We start from the raw sequence: 17761 nt of genomic DNA on the forward strand, positions 1-17761 counted from the left end.
AAATAAGCCAGTCATAATAAGACAAAGGCTGTATGAATCCATTCATAAGGGTTCCCTAGAGTCGTCAGATTTATAGAGACAGAAAGTAGAATGGTGGGTGCCAGGGGCTGGGGAATGGGGAACAGGGAGTCAGTGTTTCCTGGGAACAGAGTTTCACTTGGGAAGATGAAAAAGTTTGTGAGATGAATGGTGGTGATGGTTGCACAACAAGGTGAATCTACTTTGTAAAAGAAAATAAAATTTCATAGGCTGGGTACGGTGGCTCACGCCTGTAATCCCAGCACTTTGGGAGGCCAAGGCGGGTGGATCACCTGAAGTCAGGAGTTCGAGGCCAGCCTGGCAAACGTGGTGAAACCCCGTCTCTACAAAAAATACAAAAAAATTGCCGAGCATGGTGGTGGGTGCCTGTAATCCCAGCTACTCAAGAGGCTGAGGCAGGAGAACTGCTTGAACCCGGGAGGCAGAGGCTGCAGGGAGCTGAGATTGCACCACTGCCCTCCAGCCTGGGCAACAGAGTGAGACTCTGTCTCAAAAAATAAAAAAAATAAATAAAAAACCTTTGGGCTCCACCTACTCGACAGATAGATTTTCAAAATTCTATTGAAGGATTTCCAAACAGGTTTTAAAACAAACCTGACAAGCTCATTATTTGGAATATAATAAAGAGGTTATATTCTTTACTTGGGAATAAATAGCAAAGCTACAAGTGGGGACAGTAACCTCTTGAGAATGGGAAGATGGGGACGGAATGAGCTTTAGTTTTCACTGTAGAGATTGATACGTTTTGGTTCTGTGTGCACACGTGACTTATTCCACAAGTAAATGAAAACCTTTAAAGCCAGAGTAGTTTCAAAAATCATCCAAAAATTGCACAAGAATACCTGAGAACATTTTGATAGAGAAGAGCCACGACCAGGCAGGCCCTAGTGGCTCATGCCTGTAAACTCAGCACTTTGGGAGGCTGAGGCAGGAGGATGAGTTGAGCCTGGGAGCTCAAGAACAGCATGGGCAACACAGTGAGACCCTATCTCTACAAAAAGTTTTTTTAAAGTAGCTAGATGTGGTGATGTACAAGTGTGGTCCCAGCTACTCAGGAGGCTGAGGTGGGAGGATCACTGGAGCCCATGAGGTCAAGGCTGCAGTAGGTCATGATTGCACCTCAGCACTTCAGCCTGGGTGACAGAGCAAGACCTTGTCTCACACACAAAAAGAGCCATGCCTGGTAGTTATCAAAATATATTATAAGCTTGGCTTGGGTTTCCCCCAGTGCAGAGCTTGAGACAAGGATTTGGATATAAGTAGCTTATCTGGGAGGAGATTCCAAGAAGCACCAGCAGGGAACGGGGAGAATAAAGAGAAGCAGGTAGGGAAAGGAAAGAACCCAATACAAAGGCACCAATGAGCTGAAAAGGGCAACTGGGCCCAATTCCCCTGGGAGCCTCTGGGAGACGACACAGAACAAGCCTCACAGTTCCTCTGCCTGTTGAAGGTCAACTCTAAGCAAGATGGAATTTAACTTACAAGCTGTTTATGAAGGAGCGTCTTTGGGATCAACATCAGTAGAAGGGAAGTGATGAAAAAAATTCTCTAATTCTAACACTAGCTTCCTGGAATTAGTACCACATTCCACAAGTTAAAGGACTAGATCCCAAAAGACTGACCCCGCTTCAGATGCCAGGTGCAAAGACAGTGCCTTTGCACTGTCTACCCACACTTATGCCAGGCTGGCAAAAAACTGGGGCTTCCGATAAGCCTATCTTAAGTTCAGTAATTTCCTAGAATTATTTAGAGAACTTAGGAAAACATTTTGCTTATGCTGTTGCTGAACTAAATTGGGTCAGTTCCCTGGCTCACAGTGGAAAATCAAATACTGAAGCACTGGGGTTTTGTAGAGAGAAAAATTTATTCCAAGGCAGCCAAGCAAGCGGACATGAATCTGGCCCAAATCTGTCTCTCCAAGCTGGGGGCTGGGGCAGATTTTATACACAGAGGGTAGTGAGGCATGATGTGATTGGATCTTGTAATGAGGGGATTCAGGAGGCTTGATCTGATTGGATCATGCCCTGGAGTGATGCCAGGGCTCAATCTGATTGGATCACAGATCATGCCACGTGGTGTTCACTTCTTAACTCAGTCCCTGTTCCTCCATCTGAGCACTTAGGTTCCGCCTGGATCTGCACACTTGGTTCATCTGGGCATGCCCAGGGTACGTAACTTGCAACCTGGGGGTCCAAGGCAACTGAAAAACAACTCGCCATTTTATTACACAAAGTTGAACCAGATTGGGCTGGATCTGCGGTTACAATGTTTACCAGTTTATTATAAAGGATACAACTAGAGGGGCGGGGCAGTGCCGGCAAGATGGCTGCGCCCGAGAAGATGACATTTCCAGAGAAACCAAGCCACAGAAAGTACAGGGCTGCCCTGAAGAAGGAGAAACGAAAGAAACGCCGGCAGGAACTTGCTCCACTGAGGGACTCAGGACTCTCACAGAAGGAGGAGGACACTTCTATTGAAAAACAACAACTAGAAAAGCTATGGGGAAGAGAGAGGCAAAGATTACATGAGGAGTGATTGCCGAGCAGAAGGCACAGGAAGAATTCAGAATAAAGAAGGAAAAGGAAGAGGCGGCTCGAAAACGGCAAGAACAAGAGCGAAAGTTAAAGGAACAATGGGAAGAACAGCAGAGGAAAGAGAGAGAAGAGGAGGAACAGAAACGAGAGGAGAAGAAAGAAAAACAGGAAGCTGTCCAGAAGATGCTGGATCAGGCTGAAAATGAGTTGGAAAATGGCGCCACAGGGCAAAACCCGGAACCCCGCCTTGGATTTCAGAGTCATGGAGAAGGATCCAGCTAATTGTTTCTTCTACAGTAAAACAGGAGCTTGCAGATTTGGAGATAGATGTTCACGTAAACATAATTTCCCAACATCCAGTCCTACCCTTCTTATTAAGAACATGTTTGCAGCGTTTGGAATGGAGCAATGCAGGAGGGATGACTATGACCCCGACGCAAGCCTGGAGTACAGCAAGGAAGAAACCTACCAACAGTTCCTAGATTTCTAGGAGAATGTGCTGCCCGAGTTCAAGAACGTGGGGAGAGGCCGGGCACGGTGGTTCAGGCCTGTAATCCCAACACTTTGGGAGACTGAGGCGGGTGGATCACGAGGTCAAGAGATAGAGACCATCCTGGCCAACATGTTGAAAACCCGTCTCTACCAAAAATACAAAAATTAGCTGGGCGTGCACACCGCACCCGGGAGAGGCACAGTTCACCAAGTAGAGGAAGAAATAGTGACCGCAGCAGGGGCCGGTGCAGCCAGAGCCAGAACTGCAGGAGCCCTCACAGCTGGAGCCAAAGTTCTCTAGGTCCTGAATTCATGGCAGGAGGAGATCAGGTAGCAGAGACAGAACTATTCAGATTCCCAAATCCAAATAAACCTGTTTTATTCTTACAAAAAATAATAGGCCAGGCGCGGTAGTGCACACCTGTAATCCCAGCACTTTGGGAGGCCGAGGCGGGCAGATCTCCTGAGGTCGGGAGTTGGAGACCAGCCTGACCAACATGGAGAAACGCCATCTCTACTAAAAATACAAAAAATTAGCCGGGCCTGGTGGCACATGACTGTAATCCCAGCTACTCAGGAGGCTGAGGCAGGAGAATCACTTGAACCCGGGAGGCGGAGGTTGCGGTGAGCCAAGATCGCGCCATGGCACTCCAGCCTGAGCAACAAGAGCGAAACTCTATCTCGAAAAATAATAATAATAATAATAACATAAAGAATACAACTTCGAAACAGCCAACTGGAAGTCATGTATAAGACAAAGGAAGATGTGGGAGGTGGAAGCGGTTGTGTGGAGCCTCCATGCCTCTCTGGGTGCCATTGGTAGACTGGGGGAATTAATTCCCTGGTACTTCCAGCCTGCAAAATGAGCTCTTGCAACCAGTAAGTCCCCAGTCAAAGGGGTGCAGGAAGTGGTAGGTGGAAGTTGAACAGATTGTAGGTTTGCATATATGAGATAACGCCGCAGGGGACATAGAAGCTACACATGGCAACCCAAATATTCTGATCTCGGAAAGGAAGAGAGAGTGGATTCTTGGAACACAAGTCCACCCCCCCAAAAGCATCCCACACCAGCTCACTCATAAAGCTCCAAAGATGGGCCAGAAAAACAAGCTCTATACCAGGGGAACTTGGAGGCATGACAAGAAGGACAGAATGTGGACCCAGCCTTCTAAAGGAGAAAGAATCTGACAGAGAACAGTCCCAGAGATTTTGTGAAGGTCGCAGGATGGAGAGAAGGAATTGTAGCTTAAAAGTGGGTGAAGTTCTGCTACTCGGGAGGGGGGTTTGGGGTGGTAGGGGCTGGGGAGAGCAACCGTTCTTCATCCCCGGAGCAGGAGGCCGCTGACTTTTTGCAGATCCAGAATTTGGCAAGATTGCATTTGTCATCGTTCCAGCCATTGCCACTAAATTCCGCACAGTCTTCCTCCCCAACATTGTTGGGCTCTCCTTTGTTCCAATACTGCTTGAAGCTGCAAAGCGCATGCAGAATGTGAGCCTCTGTCCCCCACTCCCCCCGCCCCGGCTACATGAGCTGTGTTTCTACCTTCTGTCGTCTTGGTGCTTTAACATCTGCCCTGCGTGTTTGTGCTGGACATGAATCCCTCTGCATACCTGATAATATGCCTGACTCACGGTGCCTTGGGCTCCTGCCTCTCTTCTCAAAACCTGTCCTTGGGTGGACTCCACCTATTGAGGGTGTGATTTTCAAATACAAACCAACCAATCTGGAGTCCACACCCCCAGCCACCTGCCTTACTGGGCTCTTGTACTCCAAGCCGCTATCCTGTGCTAATCAACCCAAGGCCAGATGGTAGACAGCTAGGGGCAGCCCCTGTGCCCCAGAGCCCACAAATGCTTCATACTTCCCAATCCTAAGCCTGTTCACCTGGCCTTGACCTTTCCTTTCCATACAAACCATAATAAACACTCTGGCCCACAGTCACCCCTCCCCACCACTCTGCCTCATAGCAGACCCTGGTGCTTCCCCAGGTGGCCCCCAGCTGTGTTGTGTCCTCTCTCTAGGGATCTATGTATATGAGAAGCTACTCACAATGGTAGGTGTCTCCTGAGCTGGTGGCCTTACTAGACCTCAGATTTCCTATTACTACACTATATTTGAACACACCCACCCACGGGGTAAGCTCCTCCTGCAGCTCTGCTGGCGGAATTTTAGGCACCTGCCATGCTGTCTGGAGGTGGGTAAGAAGACCGCCTTCCTCAAGTCAGTAAAACCCCCAGATTCTTGGGTCTAGAGTGTCAGGGAGTTGGGGAGGGATCCCCAGGGAAAGTTCAAGTCAGAGTTGCAGAGCCCCAGCCCTAGCGGATGGAATGCCCCTTCTGAGGTCTACCTGGGCAACAGAGGTGAGCCATCCACCCATTGCCATGTGCCTTCGTGATTTAGGTCTGAAAGTCCCATCCAGGTGAAGCGGTTACTTCTGGAAGACTGCAGCTGTAGGAAGTTCTGGAGGGTAGAGGAGGAGTCAGGAGGGAGCTCTGCTTCCCATTTTCCAGGCTCTGTCTCCCCATCTCTTGGCAAGAAGTTCTGCTTGTAGGCTAACCTTCAGCCTTCCAGTACACTGGGTCCTAAGTCCCCTCGTGTCTGAGTCCCTCTTACATGTGTATCCCACAGCACATGTGCCCTGATGTGCACACATCCATGCACAGCTGGCCTCTCCTCACACTCTCCTCACACACTCTTGCTAACACTGCGTGTTTATCCATTTTATATATTCTGTGCACGTCTGCACACATTTACTCATAACTGGGCTTAATGTATTGGAGCCACATCCATTTCCTAATTGCTGGTCATGCACATCTCCTTTCAGCTCTGCACTGAGTGACATCACATCGACAGCTTGAAATCAGCCGCCATGGGAATATTTACACCAGGGAAATTGGCAAACAGAACGCATCAGGACTTCCTCCCCCAGAGAGCTGGTTGTTAACCACTTGTGGCATGCCACTGGGGGTTACTTATAGTTTACATTTTCCCCAGAGCTTTCACACATGTTCAGACTTGGTTTGTATCTGCTCTAAGGGTACTTGGGACTCCCTCATTCATATCCTTCTCTTCCCATCTTTCCAAGTGGAACAAAACCCCTCTTCTGCAAAATCATCTTTCAGCATCTCCTCCCCTGTTGGCCAGAAGCCATGCCCCAGGCCAGGATGGGGACCCCCACCAGGTGTACCTGCTCCTCAGCACTTTTGATTACGACGAGCTGGGCCCCCACCTCCTGGCAGGCGGTGATGGAGTCGTGCCAGTTCCGCTGGGAGTTAGACATGAAATAACAGTTTCCTTGGAAGAATGTCCACTCCCAGGGACAGGGGTGGCACAGGCGTTCTGTTGGGGGAGGCCGGTCAGGGCTGGGCTCAGATGAGGTTGTCCATATTCCTGTATCTGTCCAGCCTTCAAGGTCTTGAGAGTCGGAGCCCTTCCTTCACTGTCCACGCTGGGTAGACCATTCCCCTCCCCACTTCCCGAGACCCTCCCCAATTCCCATGAGAACCTAGGAGTCCTGGCCCCATCTCCTCCAGACTAGGAGAAGTCGGGGCTTTAGAACTTAGAACAGAAGGCAGGAGACTGGCTTAATTCAGTGCCTACTGTGTACCCGGCCCACTGTAAACACCGAGTGCCATTATCACAGTTACCCTGTGTTCTCATTTCACAGATGAAGAAACTGTGGCTCAGGCAGGGTCAGTGACAAGCAAACTCACACCACACAATGACCATCTCAGGCCCAAGGAGCCCTGGTTCCAGGAACTCACCCACTGCAGCCTTCAGCTGGATCAGCTCCTGGTAGATCTCCTGTTGCTTGGACCTGTCTGGCAACCCATCGACTGCAGCCTTCAGCTGGGTCAGCTCTTGGTAGATCTCCTGCTGCTTGGATTTCTCTGGGAGATCACCCACTGCAGCCTTCAGCCGGGATAGCTCCTGGTAGATCTCCTGCTGCTTAGATTTCTCTGGAAGCTCACCCACTGCAGCCTTCAGCCGGGTCAGCTCCTGGTAGATCTCCTGCAGCTTGGATTTCTCTGGAAGCTCACCCACTGCAGCCTTGAGCCGGGTCAGCTCCTGGTAGATCTCCTGCTGCTTGGATTTCTCTGGAAGCTCACCCACTGCAGCCTTGAGCTGGGTCAGCTCCTGGTAGATCTCCTGCTGCTTGGATTTCTCTGAGAGCTCACTGACTGCAACTTTAAGCTGGGTCAGATTCTGGTAGATCGCATCTTGTTTGGATTGTCCCTGACTTAGGGAGCTAGGGACTTTGGACACTGGGTCAAGAAAGAAAAGGAACTGCAATTATTAAACACCTACTGTGTGCCAAGCCCTGAACTGAGCCCCACGGGGACATCATTTGTGAGAGCCAAGGTTTCCGTTAATCGCCTTTGAAGATGAGGAAAACTGACACCCGGAGAAGGCAGCACAGAAGGCCAAGGAGAGCCAGGTTTTTCCCCTCCTCCTCCTCCTCCTCCCCCTCCTCTCCTGCCCTAGAGTGGGGAGGAGCTGTGGGAGAGGCCCCTACAAACCCCCAGGGACAACACCTTGACTCTCAACCCCACCTCCCTCCCAGACCTGGCTGCCCCAGGCTGTGTCCACAGCCAAAAGCTAGGCCTGGGGACCCCAGACCCTCAGAACCTGCGTCTGACCTTGGACAAGGAGCCCAGCCAAGAGCGTGAAGGAGAGGAGTTGCAGGACCAGGGGGCCATGGCCAAGACACCCTGAGAGAGGATCCATGCGTCAGCCTGCCAGTGTCCCCACCTGAGCCTGGCCCAGGGGGAACCTGGCCTGAATCTCTCAGCACCCCAGGACTCAGGAACCCCAGCCCCAGCCCCCTCCACTCCAACACCTGGGAATCCAGGCCCTAGCTCGCACCTCCCCAGGACCCAGAAACCCCATATTCCCAGCCTACTCCTCCCCAGGTCCCAGGAACCAGGTACCTGGTTCTACCTCCCCAGGACCCAGGAATCCAGGCCCCAGCCTCTATATCCCCAGGTCCCTGGAACCCAGGCTCTTAGCCCCCACCTCCCGAGGACCCAGGAACCCAGGACCCAGCCTTCCCCTCCCCAGGTCCCAGTAACCCAGGTACCTGCTCCTGCCTCCCCAAGACCCAAGAATCTGGGTCCCAGCCCATACATCCCCAGGTCCCAGGAACCCAGGCCCAAGTCCCCACCTCCCCATGATCCAGGAGTCCAGGCCCAGGCCCCCACCTCTCCAGAACCCAGGAGTCTAGGCCCGTGACCCTACCTCCCCAGGACCCAGGAACCCAGGCTTCAACTTCTATCTCCCCAGAACCCCGGAGTCTTGGCCCCAGCCTCCACCTTCCCAGGAACCAGGAATTCAGGCCCCAAACTCAACCTCCCCAGTTCCCAGGAGTCCGGGCCCCCAGCCCCACATCCCCAGGACCCAAGAGTCCAGGCCCCAGCGTCCAGCTCCTTAGGACCCAGGAGTCCAGGAGTCTCTCTTCTCTCCTCCCAAGCTGCTAACTCCTCTCTACCTGCTAAGCTCTTGTAGCCTCGAGTCTGTCGGAATCCAACGCCTCCCAGCTGTTCCTCCTCTGAATGGATAGACGTGAACTCAGAGCCTGGGCAGGCTGAGGCCAGGGCTGGCCATCCCTTCTCCCTTCCCAGAATCCCAGCGTCCCAACCCAGCCTCACCCAGGAGGTCCAGCTGCTGCAGTCTTGGTTCCTTGGAGTCACTCATGTCACCCCACTCTCCCGCAGTGTCCAGAACTCCTGGGGGCTGGAGCTTTTGTTTCCCATCCTGTGATCTTTACTTCCTAAATCTAGACTCCCACAGGAAGAGAAACAGGAAGTTGGGTAGGTATCTGTCACCCAAAAGGCTAGTGGAAGGGATCAGAGCATGAGATGGGCCGGATCTTTCAAGAATTTCAGGGAGGGGGTGGGTGATGGTTTGGGGTTGACAGGGAGAAGGACTGGTCCACTCATGGATGGCTGAGCAGTGAGATGCTTTTAATGAAATCTGATAAATTGTAAGAGAAAGCTACTGTGTTACACCCCCTCCACCTAGAGCAAGGGTGGGCAGGTAGCACCCCCAGTTCCTGGAAGCACTGTCCCTTGTGACCTCCTGGCTTTCCTGCCTTGAGCTGCTGCTGTCCTCATTTTTGGGAATTCTTGCTGACTTTGGGAGTTGGGGCAGAATCATAATTGCTTGTTTATTTAATGCCTAGGATAGTCAGGTACTTTTCCAACAGCTTTATAAACTCATTCATTTAATGTTCCTACCCTTCAGTAGATCATATGACCTCCATTATACAGATGGGGAAACTGAGGAGGCACTGCAAGGTTAGCTGACCGGCCCAAGGTCACATAGCTGGTAAATGGTGGGGTTGAGACTTGAACCCAGACAGTCTCACTCCACAGTGCATGCTGTAACCAAAGAGTGAAACAGTATCAAAGAGGAAAGAAAAGATCCATAGCAGCTTTATTTAGAAAGATCTGAAATTGGAATAAACCCTCTGCCCACCAGCAGGTGAATGATAAAAAATATAATGGCATATTTAGAGATTGGAATACTATACAGCAATGAAAAAGCTAAGTACTGATACATTTAATAACATAGATAAATCTCACAAAACAGGAAAAGGACCAAGACAGAGTGAGTACACACTGAAAGATTTGATTTTATGTGAATTTCGAGAACAGGCAGAACTAACCTTTGAAGGAGACTCAGAATGGGAATTATCAGGAAGGAACCAGTGGAGATTGACAATGGAGTTTCTGTATGCTGGAAATGTTCTATATTTTGATCATAGAGATGTGCATCTACCACATATGTGTTAAACCTCAATGTAAAGATGGAAAATACCTATATGTATCATAATCAAATAGTGGTTTTGACCTGATCTTTACTTTGTATTCTTAAAATGTTTTAATTTTAGAATAATTTTGGGTTTATAGCGAAGTTGCAAATGTAGGAAAGAGATTTCCCATATGTAAATTTCTAACCTCGGGATCCCCAGTGTGAACCCAGTTTCTCCTAATGGTAACATTTCACATGGTAATGAGGTAGGAAACTGGTAGAACTTGTTTTTTGGCCACAACCCTGCAGACCCACACAGGATCTGGTCCAGATGAGAGGATGTGAAGAAACCAGCAGGAACCAGCAGATGGCAACAAAAGCAATCCCTGGCTGCCTCATTGCTCGTGGGTATAAGATGCTGCCACCAGTGCCCTGACTATTTACCAATGCCATGGCAACGACCCAGAAGTTACCACCTCTTTCCACGGAAACAACCTGGATGTTGCCACCCTTTTCCTAGAAACTTCTAAAGAAACTGCCCCTCAATTTGCATTGACCCACCCCTTAACTGACATATAACTGAAAGTGAGTTGACATGAGTATAACTACAGTTGCCAAGAGCTTGTATGTTGTTGACTCTGGGTGCACTGCCTATGAGTTAGCCCTGCTTCACAGGGAGCAGTACCATTACATAAAAAATCTCTGTCTAAGGCCAGGTGCGGTGACTCATGCCTGTAATCCTAGCACTTTGGGAGGCTGAGGTGGGCGGATCACAAGGTCAGGAGTTCGAGACCCTCCTGGCTACATGGTGAAACTCCATCTCTATTAAAAATACAAAAAATTAGCCAGATGTGGCACATGTCTGTAGTCCCAGGTACTCGGGGGGCTGAGGCGGAAGAATTGCTTGAACCTGGGAGGCTGAGGTTGCAGTGAGCTGAGACTGCAACACTGCACTCCAGCCTGGGCGACAGAGTGAGATTCTATCTCAAAAACAAACAAACAAACAAACAAACAAGAAAACGGTGGCTCACACCTGTAATCCCAGCACTTTGGGAGGCCAAGGCGGGCACCTGAGGTCAGGAGTTCGAGACCAGCCTGACCAACATGGAGAAACCCCATCTCTACTAAAAATACAGAATTAGCCAGGCATGGTGGCTAATACCTGTAATCCCAGCCACTTGGGAGGCTGAGGCAGTAGAATCGCTTGAACCTAGGAGGCAGAGGTTGTGGTGAGCCAAGGTTGTGCCATTGCACTCCAATTTGGGCTACAGAGTGAGACTCCATCTCAAATAATAATAATAATAATAATAATAATAATAAACCAAATAAATAATTTAAAGTAAAAAACCTACATAAGTATCGCAATAGATCAAATTAAAAAACCTCAACAGTGACTCATGATTTACATTTTTAAAAGTCTTAGTCAACTAAGAGTAAAAGGAAATATCCTTTTTTTTTTTTTTTTTTTTTTTTTTTTTTGCAACAGAGTCTCACTCTGTCCAGGCTGGGGTGCAGTGGTGCGATCTCAGCTCACTGCAAGCTCCATCTCCTGAGTTTATGCCATTCTCCCGCCTCAGCCTCCCAAGTAGCTGGGACTACAGGCACCCACTGCCATGCTCAGCTAATTTTTTTGTATTTTTTAGTAGAGACGGGGTTTCACCTTGTTAGCCAGGATGGTCTTGATCTCCTGACCTCGTGATCTGCCCACCTCAGCCTCCCAAAGTGCTGGGATTACAGGCATGAGCCACCACGCCCAGCCTATTGTACACTTTATTTCTATTATATAATGAAATAATATACAGATCACCATCATGTAGAATCGGTGGGAGCCCGGAGCTTGTTTTCTTGCAAATAGACGGTCCCATCTGGGGGTGATGAGAGACAGTGACAGATCATCAGGCATTAGATTTTCATAAGCAGTGTGCAACCTAGATCCCTCATATGCACAGTGCACAATAGGGTTCCCACTCCTATGAGAATCTAATGCCACTGCCGATCCAACAGGAGGCAGCGCTCAGGCAGTAATGCAAGCAATGGGGAGCGGCTGTAAATACAGATGAAGCTTCACTCGCTCGCCCTCCATTCACCTCGTGCTGTGCAGCCTCGTTCCTAAGATGCCATGGAGCAGTACTGGTTTGTGGCCCAGGGGACAGGGACCCCCATTCTACATCATCTCCCAGAGGCTCCCAGAGAAACTGAGTCCCAGTTGCCTACATGGGTCATAAGCTCGTCCATGCCTGTAAATTGGCTTCCTTCCTTTTCCTACCTGCCCCTCTTCACTTTCCTCCTTGTCTTCTGGTACTTCTTGGAAGTCCCTCCCAGATAAACAACTTGTATCAAAATTCTCGTCACAGGATTTGTCCCTGGCGAAACTCAAGCCAAACTTATAGAATGTTTTGATACCTGTCAGTCATGGTTCTTCTCCATCAAAATGTTCTCAGCTATTCTTGTGCAATTTCTTTTTTTAGATGATTTTTACATGACTCTTGCTTTAAAGGTTTTACTTTACTTTTTGAATAAGTCATGTGTGCACCTAGAACCAAAACCCATCAGTCTCTACAGTGATAATGAAAGCTGGCTCCCAGCCGGGCGCAGTGGCTCACGCCTGTAATCCCAGCACTTAGGGAGACCGAGGCGGGTAAATCACCTGAGGTCAGGAGTTGGAGCCCAGCCTGGCCAACGTGGTGAAATCCCGTCTCTACTAAAAATACAAAAATTTGCTGGGCATGGTATCACGTGCCTGTAATCCCAGCTACTCAGGCGGCTGAGGCAGGAGAATCGCTTGAGCCCGGGAGGAGGAGGTTGCAGTGAGCTGAGATCACACCATTGCACTCTAGCCTGGGCGACAAGAGGGAAACTTGGTCTCAAAAAAAAAAAAAAAAAAAGAGAGAAAAGAAAGAAAGCTGGCTTCCTCCCCATTCTCTGATCTGAAGAAGTTACTCTCCCTAGTTGCAACCTCTATATCATATTCCTGATAATCCACTTATCAAATTTGTTTTAAAATCTGTTTGGCAATCCTTCAATAGAATTTTGAAAATCTATTTGTGAGTAGGTGGAGCACAGAGGATTTTTAGGGCAGGCAGGGGAACTACCCTGTATGATACTGCAACATCATTACACATTTGTTCAAAGCATAGAATGTACAACGCCAAGAGTAAACTCTGATGTAAACCGCAGACTCTGGGTCACAATGATTTGTCAGTACAGGCTCATCCATTGTAACAGTGCACCACCCACTCTGGTGAAGGATGTTGCATAAAGGATGTTAATAGTGATACAAGCAAGTTGCTCAGCTATTACCTCATGTTGGTGCTCTCCAAAGCTCAGAAAATCTTATGCGTCAGTATCTAATTTTGGGGGGCAATTGGCAGAAATGTCCATCAAGGCGAATGTGAATGTTTTGGGGAAAACGTCAAATGTAAGCAAACCACCGTGGCGTGCTGCAAGTGTTTTAACAGCCAGCTCTCAGGAGGGAAAGTATCAGTACTTTCGGAAAACTTAAAGGCCGGGAGAGAATGGGATGATGTATTCAGAGTGCTGAAAGAAACAAACTGTCAGGCGAATGATACTGCTGTAATCCTTTGCAGTGAGTCACTCAGTCCAGCTCCACTCACAGGAGTATAAAAATGTGTGAACATATGTTAAAACCACCATGCTAATTAGTAAGTATTTGAGGGGGAGGTGAAACTTGGAGGTTATGGATCTGCAGCATCTCGGCTCTTGCCTCATCAGAGGAAAGAATTCATCTAAGAGGAATAAGGCAGAAAGCCAGACTGAGGCAAGTTTTAGTGAAGGAGTGAAAGTGTATCAAAAAGTTATAGAGCAGGAACAACAGGAAGTAAAGTACGCTTGGAAGAGGGCCACCCGGGCAACTTGAGAGATTGAGGTGCTCAGTGCAACCTTTGACTTGGGGTTTAATATGTTGGCATGCTCTGGAGTTTCATGTCTCTTCTCCCCTGATTCTTTGTTGTTGAGGTGGAGTTTTGTTCTTGTCGCCCAGGCTGGAGTGCAATGGCACAGTCTCGGCTCACTGCAGCCTCTGCCTCCCGGGTTCAAGTGATTCTCCTGCCTCAGCCTCCCAAGTAGCTGGGATTCCAGGCACCTGCCACCACGCCTGGCTAATTTTTTTGTATTTTTAGTAGAGACGGGGTTTCATCGTGTTGGCCAGGCTGGTCTCAAACTCCTGACCTCAGGTGATCCACCCACCTCGGCCTCCCAAAGTGTTGGGATTACAGGCGTGAGCCACTACATCTGGCCTCCCCTGATTCTTTCACTGGGGTGGGCTGTCTGCATTTGCAGTGGCCTGCCAGCACTTGCGGGGGTCCACATGAGCCGTGTATTTACTGAAGTTGTGCACGTACTTATTTGAGGCGTTTTTCCCCTACCAATCAAGTGGTCCTAGAGGAAGGTCATATACCAGGTAAACACCCACCAGGTGCGGTGGCTCACGCCTGTAATCCCAGCACTTTGGGAGGCCAAGGTGTGTGGATCACTGAGGTCAGGAGTTGGAGACCAGCCTGGCCAGCATGGCGAAACCCCGTCTCTACCAAAAATACAAAAATTAGCAGGGCAAGGTGACACGCACCTGTAGTCCCGGCTACATGGGAGGCTGAGGCGCGAGAATCGCTTGAACCCAGGAGGCAGAGGTTGCAGTGAGCTGAGATTGCACCACTGCACTCCAGCCTGGGAAACAGAGCGAGACTCTGTCTAAAAACAAACAAAACCTCTACCAATTGCCTCTTGGTGCGCATGCTTGAGCTGACTTGCCCAACTCCTGAGATCTTATGGGGAAGCTGCCAATCACCAGCTCCAGGTGTTTTCTGTCTATTGGGAGCCCGCCTTTCCCTAGGACCAGCTGCAACCAATTATTATTTTAGCGAAACGCTTTAACAATCACCTGATTATCACCTTGTAGCAGGGGGTTCTCCTGTCCTGCTCATGTCTGCCTAACTACCTACTCCCTACTCTAAATGGGGAGACCGGTCAGGAGAGGACAACGGAATATTTAGCAACTCTCCGCACCCTCCACCCAATCTGCACGAACCTAAAACTTCTCTAACAAATGAAGTCAATTTGTAAAATGTATGGGTCTTCCTTGGATAATAATTCCAACTAATAAACGTAGAAGGAATGAAGGAACTAGGAAATCGCCGTTAATTGCTGCATGCAAGATCCAAAGCCGAATGCTCTCATAAATGGAAGAGACTGGAAAGAGAAACAGGATATCAGCCTAACCTTAAAGTATCACCTCCCCCTCAAATACTTGCTAATTAGCATGGTGGTTTTAACATGTATTCACACTTTTCTTTTTTTTTTTTTCCGAGACGGAGTCTCGCTCTATCACCCAGGCTGGAGTGCAGTGGCACAATCTCGGCTCACTGCAACCCTCCACCCCTCCAGGTTTAAGCAATTCTCTGCCTCAGCCTCTGGAGTAGCTGGGATTACAGGCGCCTGCCACCACGCCCGGCTAATTTTTTTGTATTTTTAGTAGAGATGGGGTTTCACCATCTTGGCCAGGCTGGTCTTGAACTCCTGACCTCGTGATCCACCCGCCTCGGCCTCCCAAAGTGCTGGGATCACAGGCGTGAGCCACCGCACCCGGCCAGGTTCACATATTTTTATACTCCTTTGAGTGGTGCTGGACTTAGTGACTCACTGCAAAGGATTACAGCAGTATTATTCACCTTGATAGACATTTCCCCCAATCGGCCCCAAAATTAGATACCAACGCATAAGATTTTGTTGGGCAGGGGGCAGGGGCGGTGACTCATGCCTGTAATCCCAGCACTTTGGGAGGCCGAGGTGGGCGGATCACTTGAGGCCAGGAGTTCGAGACCAGCCTGGCCAACATAGTGAAACCTCGTCTCTACTAAAAATACAAATTACAGGCGTGGTCATGGGCGCCTGTAATTCTAGCTACTTAGGAAGCTGAGGCAGGAGAATCCTTTGAACCCAAGAGGCAGAGGTTGCAGCGAGAAGAGATCATGCAACACTCCAGCCCGGGCAACAGTGTGAGACTCCGTCTCAAAAAAAAAAAAAAAAAAAAAAGATATTGTTGGGAAGGGCTGAGCTTTGGAGAGCGCCAAGACATGGTGATAGCTGAGATTCTTTGTGGCCCTCAAAGAAATAGTTTTCTTCCCCTCAGGAGCAATGTCAACCCTGTTAAGGCAAGGAAGAGAGTATGGAAAGGCAAAAAGAGTGATTCTGTAGTAAAGAAACCTGGCAGATACCACCTTAACCAAGGCTAGCATTGTCTATAAAAGGCGTGTTCACGTGGATATCATACACACACCCCATAGGATGTATCTAGAAGGGCACCTAGCCTTTGTGATATTCTTTTTTCTTTTAGATGGAGTCTTGCTCTGTCACACAGGCTGGAGTACAGTGGCTCGATCTCAGCTCTCACTGCAACCTCCACCACCCAGGTTCAAGTGATTCTCCAGCCTCAGCCTCCCAAGCAGCTGGGATTACAGGCGTGCGCCACCACGCTTGGGTAATTTTTTGTATTTTTAGTAAAGACGGGTTTTCACCATGTTGGCCGGGCTGGTCTCAAACTCCTGACCTCAGGAGATCTGCCTGCCTTGACCTCCCAAAGTGTTGGGATTACAGGCGTGAGCCACTGCACCCAGCCTGTGATACTCTTAATTCCAAACTAACAACCTCCCTCTAACCACTGGACAACACTAGAAAAATCCAAATCAGGGACCAGTCAACACACACCTGATGAATATTCTTCAAATCTGTCAATATCATGAAAGACAAGAAACCTGTCAGCCTTTGTAGGCGATGAAGGAGAAGTGATGACTCATACGAGCTGGATTGTGTCTCCTAGCAAATTCATACGTTGAAGTCCCAACCCCCAGTACCTCAAAATGTACTTGTATTCGGAAATAGGGTCTTTGTAGAGATGACTAAGTTAAAATGAGGTCATGAGAGTGGGTTCCAACCCTGTATGACTGGTGTCCTTTTTTTTTTTCTTTTTTTTTTTTTTTTTTGAGACAGGGTCTTGCTCTGGCACCCAGACTAGAGTGCAGTGGCACGATCTCAGCTCGCTGCAACCTCCACCTCCAGAGTTCAAGCGATCTTCCTGCCTCAGCCTCCTGAGTAACTGGGATTACAGGCGTGCACCACCATGCCCAGCTAATTTTTGCACTTTTTTAGTACATGTTGATCTCAATCTCCTGACCTCAATTGATCCTGCCGCCTCGGCCTCCCAAAGTACTGGGATTACAGGCATGAGACTGTGCCTGGCCTATGACAAGTGTCCTTCTAAAACGGGGAAATATGGACACAGACACGTACAGAGGGAAGACAGCTGAAGACACAGGGAGGAGGGGCCAGACATAAACCAAGAAGAGATGCCTGCAGTAGATCCCTCCCCCACAGCCCAGAAGGAAGCAACCCTGCCGACACATTGATCCTGGACTTCCAGCCTCTAGAAATGGGAAAGAATGGATTTCTGTTATTTAAGCCCCCTCTGCCCAGCCAGCGGTGCTCAGTTACTGCAGCCAGGGCAAACTCCGTCACTGCCTGAATGCAGGGTGGGATCCTGGATGGGATCTTGCCACAGAAAAAGGACATCCGTGGAAAAACTAGTGAAATCCGAATGAGGTCTGTAGTTTTCAGTTCAGAGTATTGCACCAATATTAATTTCTTCATTTTGACATATGTACAATGGTAATGCAAGATGTTAACATCGGCCGGTTGCGGTGGCTAACGCCCATAATCCCAGCACTTTGGGAGGCCAGGGAGGTGGATCACCTGACGTCAGAGGTTCGAGACCAGCCTGGTCAATATGGTGAAGCCCTGTCTCTAATAAAAATACAAACATTAGCCGGGCATGGTGGCACCTGCCTGTAATCCCAGCTACTCAGGGGGCTGAGGCAGGAGAATCGCTTGAACCCAGGAGGTGGATGTTGCAGTGAGCCGAGATCACACCACT

At 49.1% G+C, this 17761-nt stretch overlaps 1 protein-coding gene and 1 pseudogene across 5 annotated transcripts in view; one reads left to right on the forward strand and one right to left on the reverse strand.

The window, feature by feature from the left end:
* LOC105484282 (CD209 antigen) overlaps positions 1–17761 on the reverse strand; it is a 36868-nt gene that overhangs the window by 9623 nt on the left and 9484 nt on the right. Inside the window, exons 2-8 of one of the 5 annotated variants that reach the window (XM_011745791.3) lie at positions 8715–8842; positions 8555–8614; positions 7707–7778; positions 6831–7331; positions 6254–6480; positions 5414–5526; positions 2295–4534 (exon numbers count right to left, since the gene is read on the reverse strand). In XM_011745791.3, coding sequence (XP_011744093.2) covers positions 4333–4534; positions 5414–5526; positions 6254–6480; positions 6831–7331; positions 7707–7778; positions 8555–8614; positions 8715–8760 — 1221 coding nt within the window. In that variant the 5' untranslated portion in view covers positions 8761–8842 and the 3' untranslated portion in view covers positions 2295–4332. 5 annotated transcript variants of the gene reach the window in all.
* Positions 2362–3931, forward strand: LOC139360489 (U2 small nuclear ribonucleoprotein auxiliary factor 35 kDa subunit-related protein 2 pseudogene; annotated as a pseudogene).

This window comes from Macaca nemestrina, chromosome 20 (genome assembly GCF_043159975.1).
Source record: "Macaca nemestrina isolate mMacNem1 chromosome 20, mMacNem.hap1, whole genome shotgun sequence".
NCBI classification, from domain to species: domain Eukaryota; kingdom Metazoa; phylum Chordata; class Mammalia; order Primates; family Cercopithecidae; genus Macaca; species Macaca nemestrina.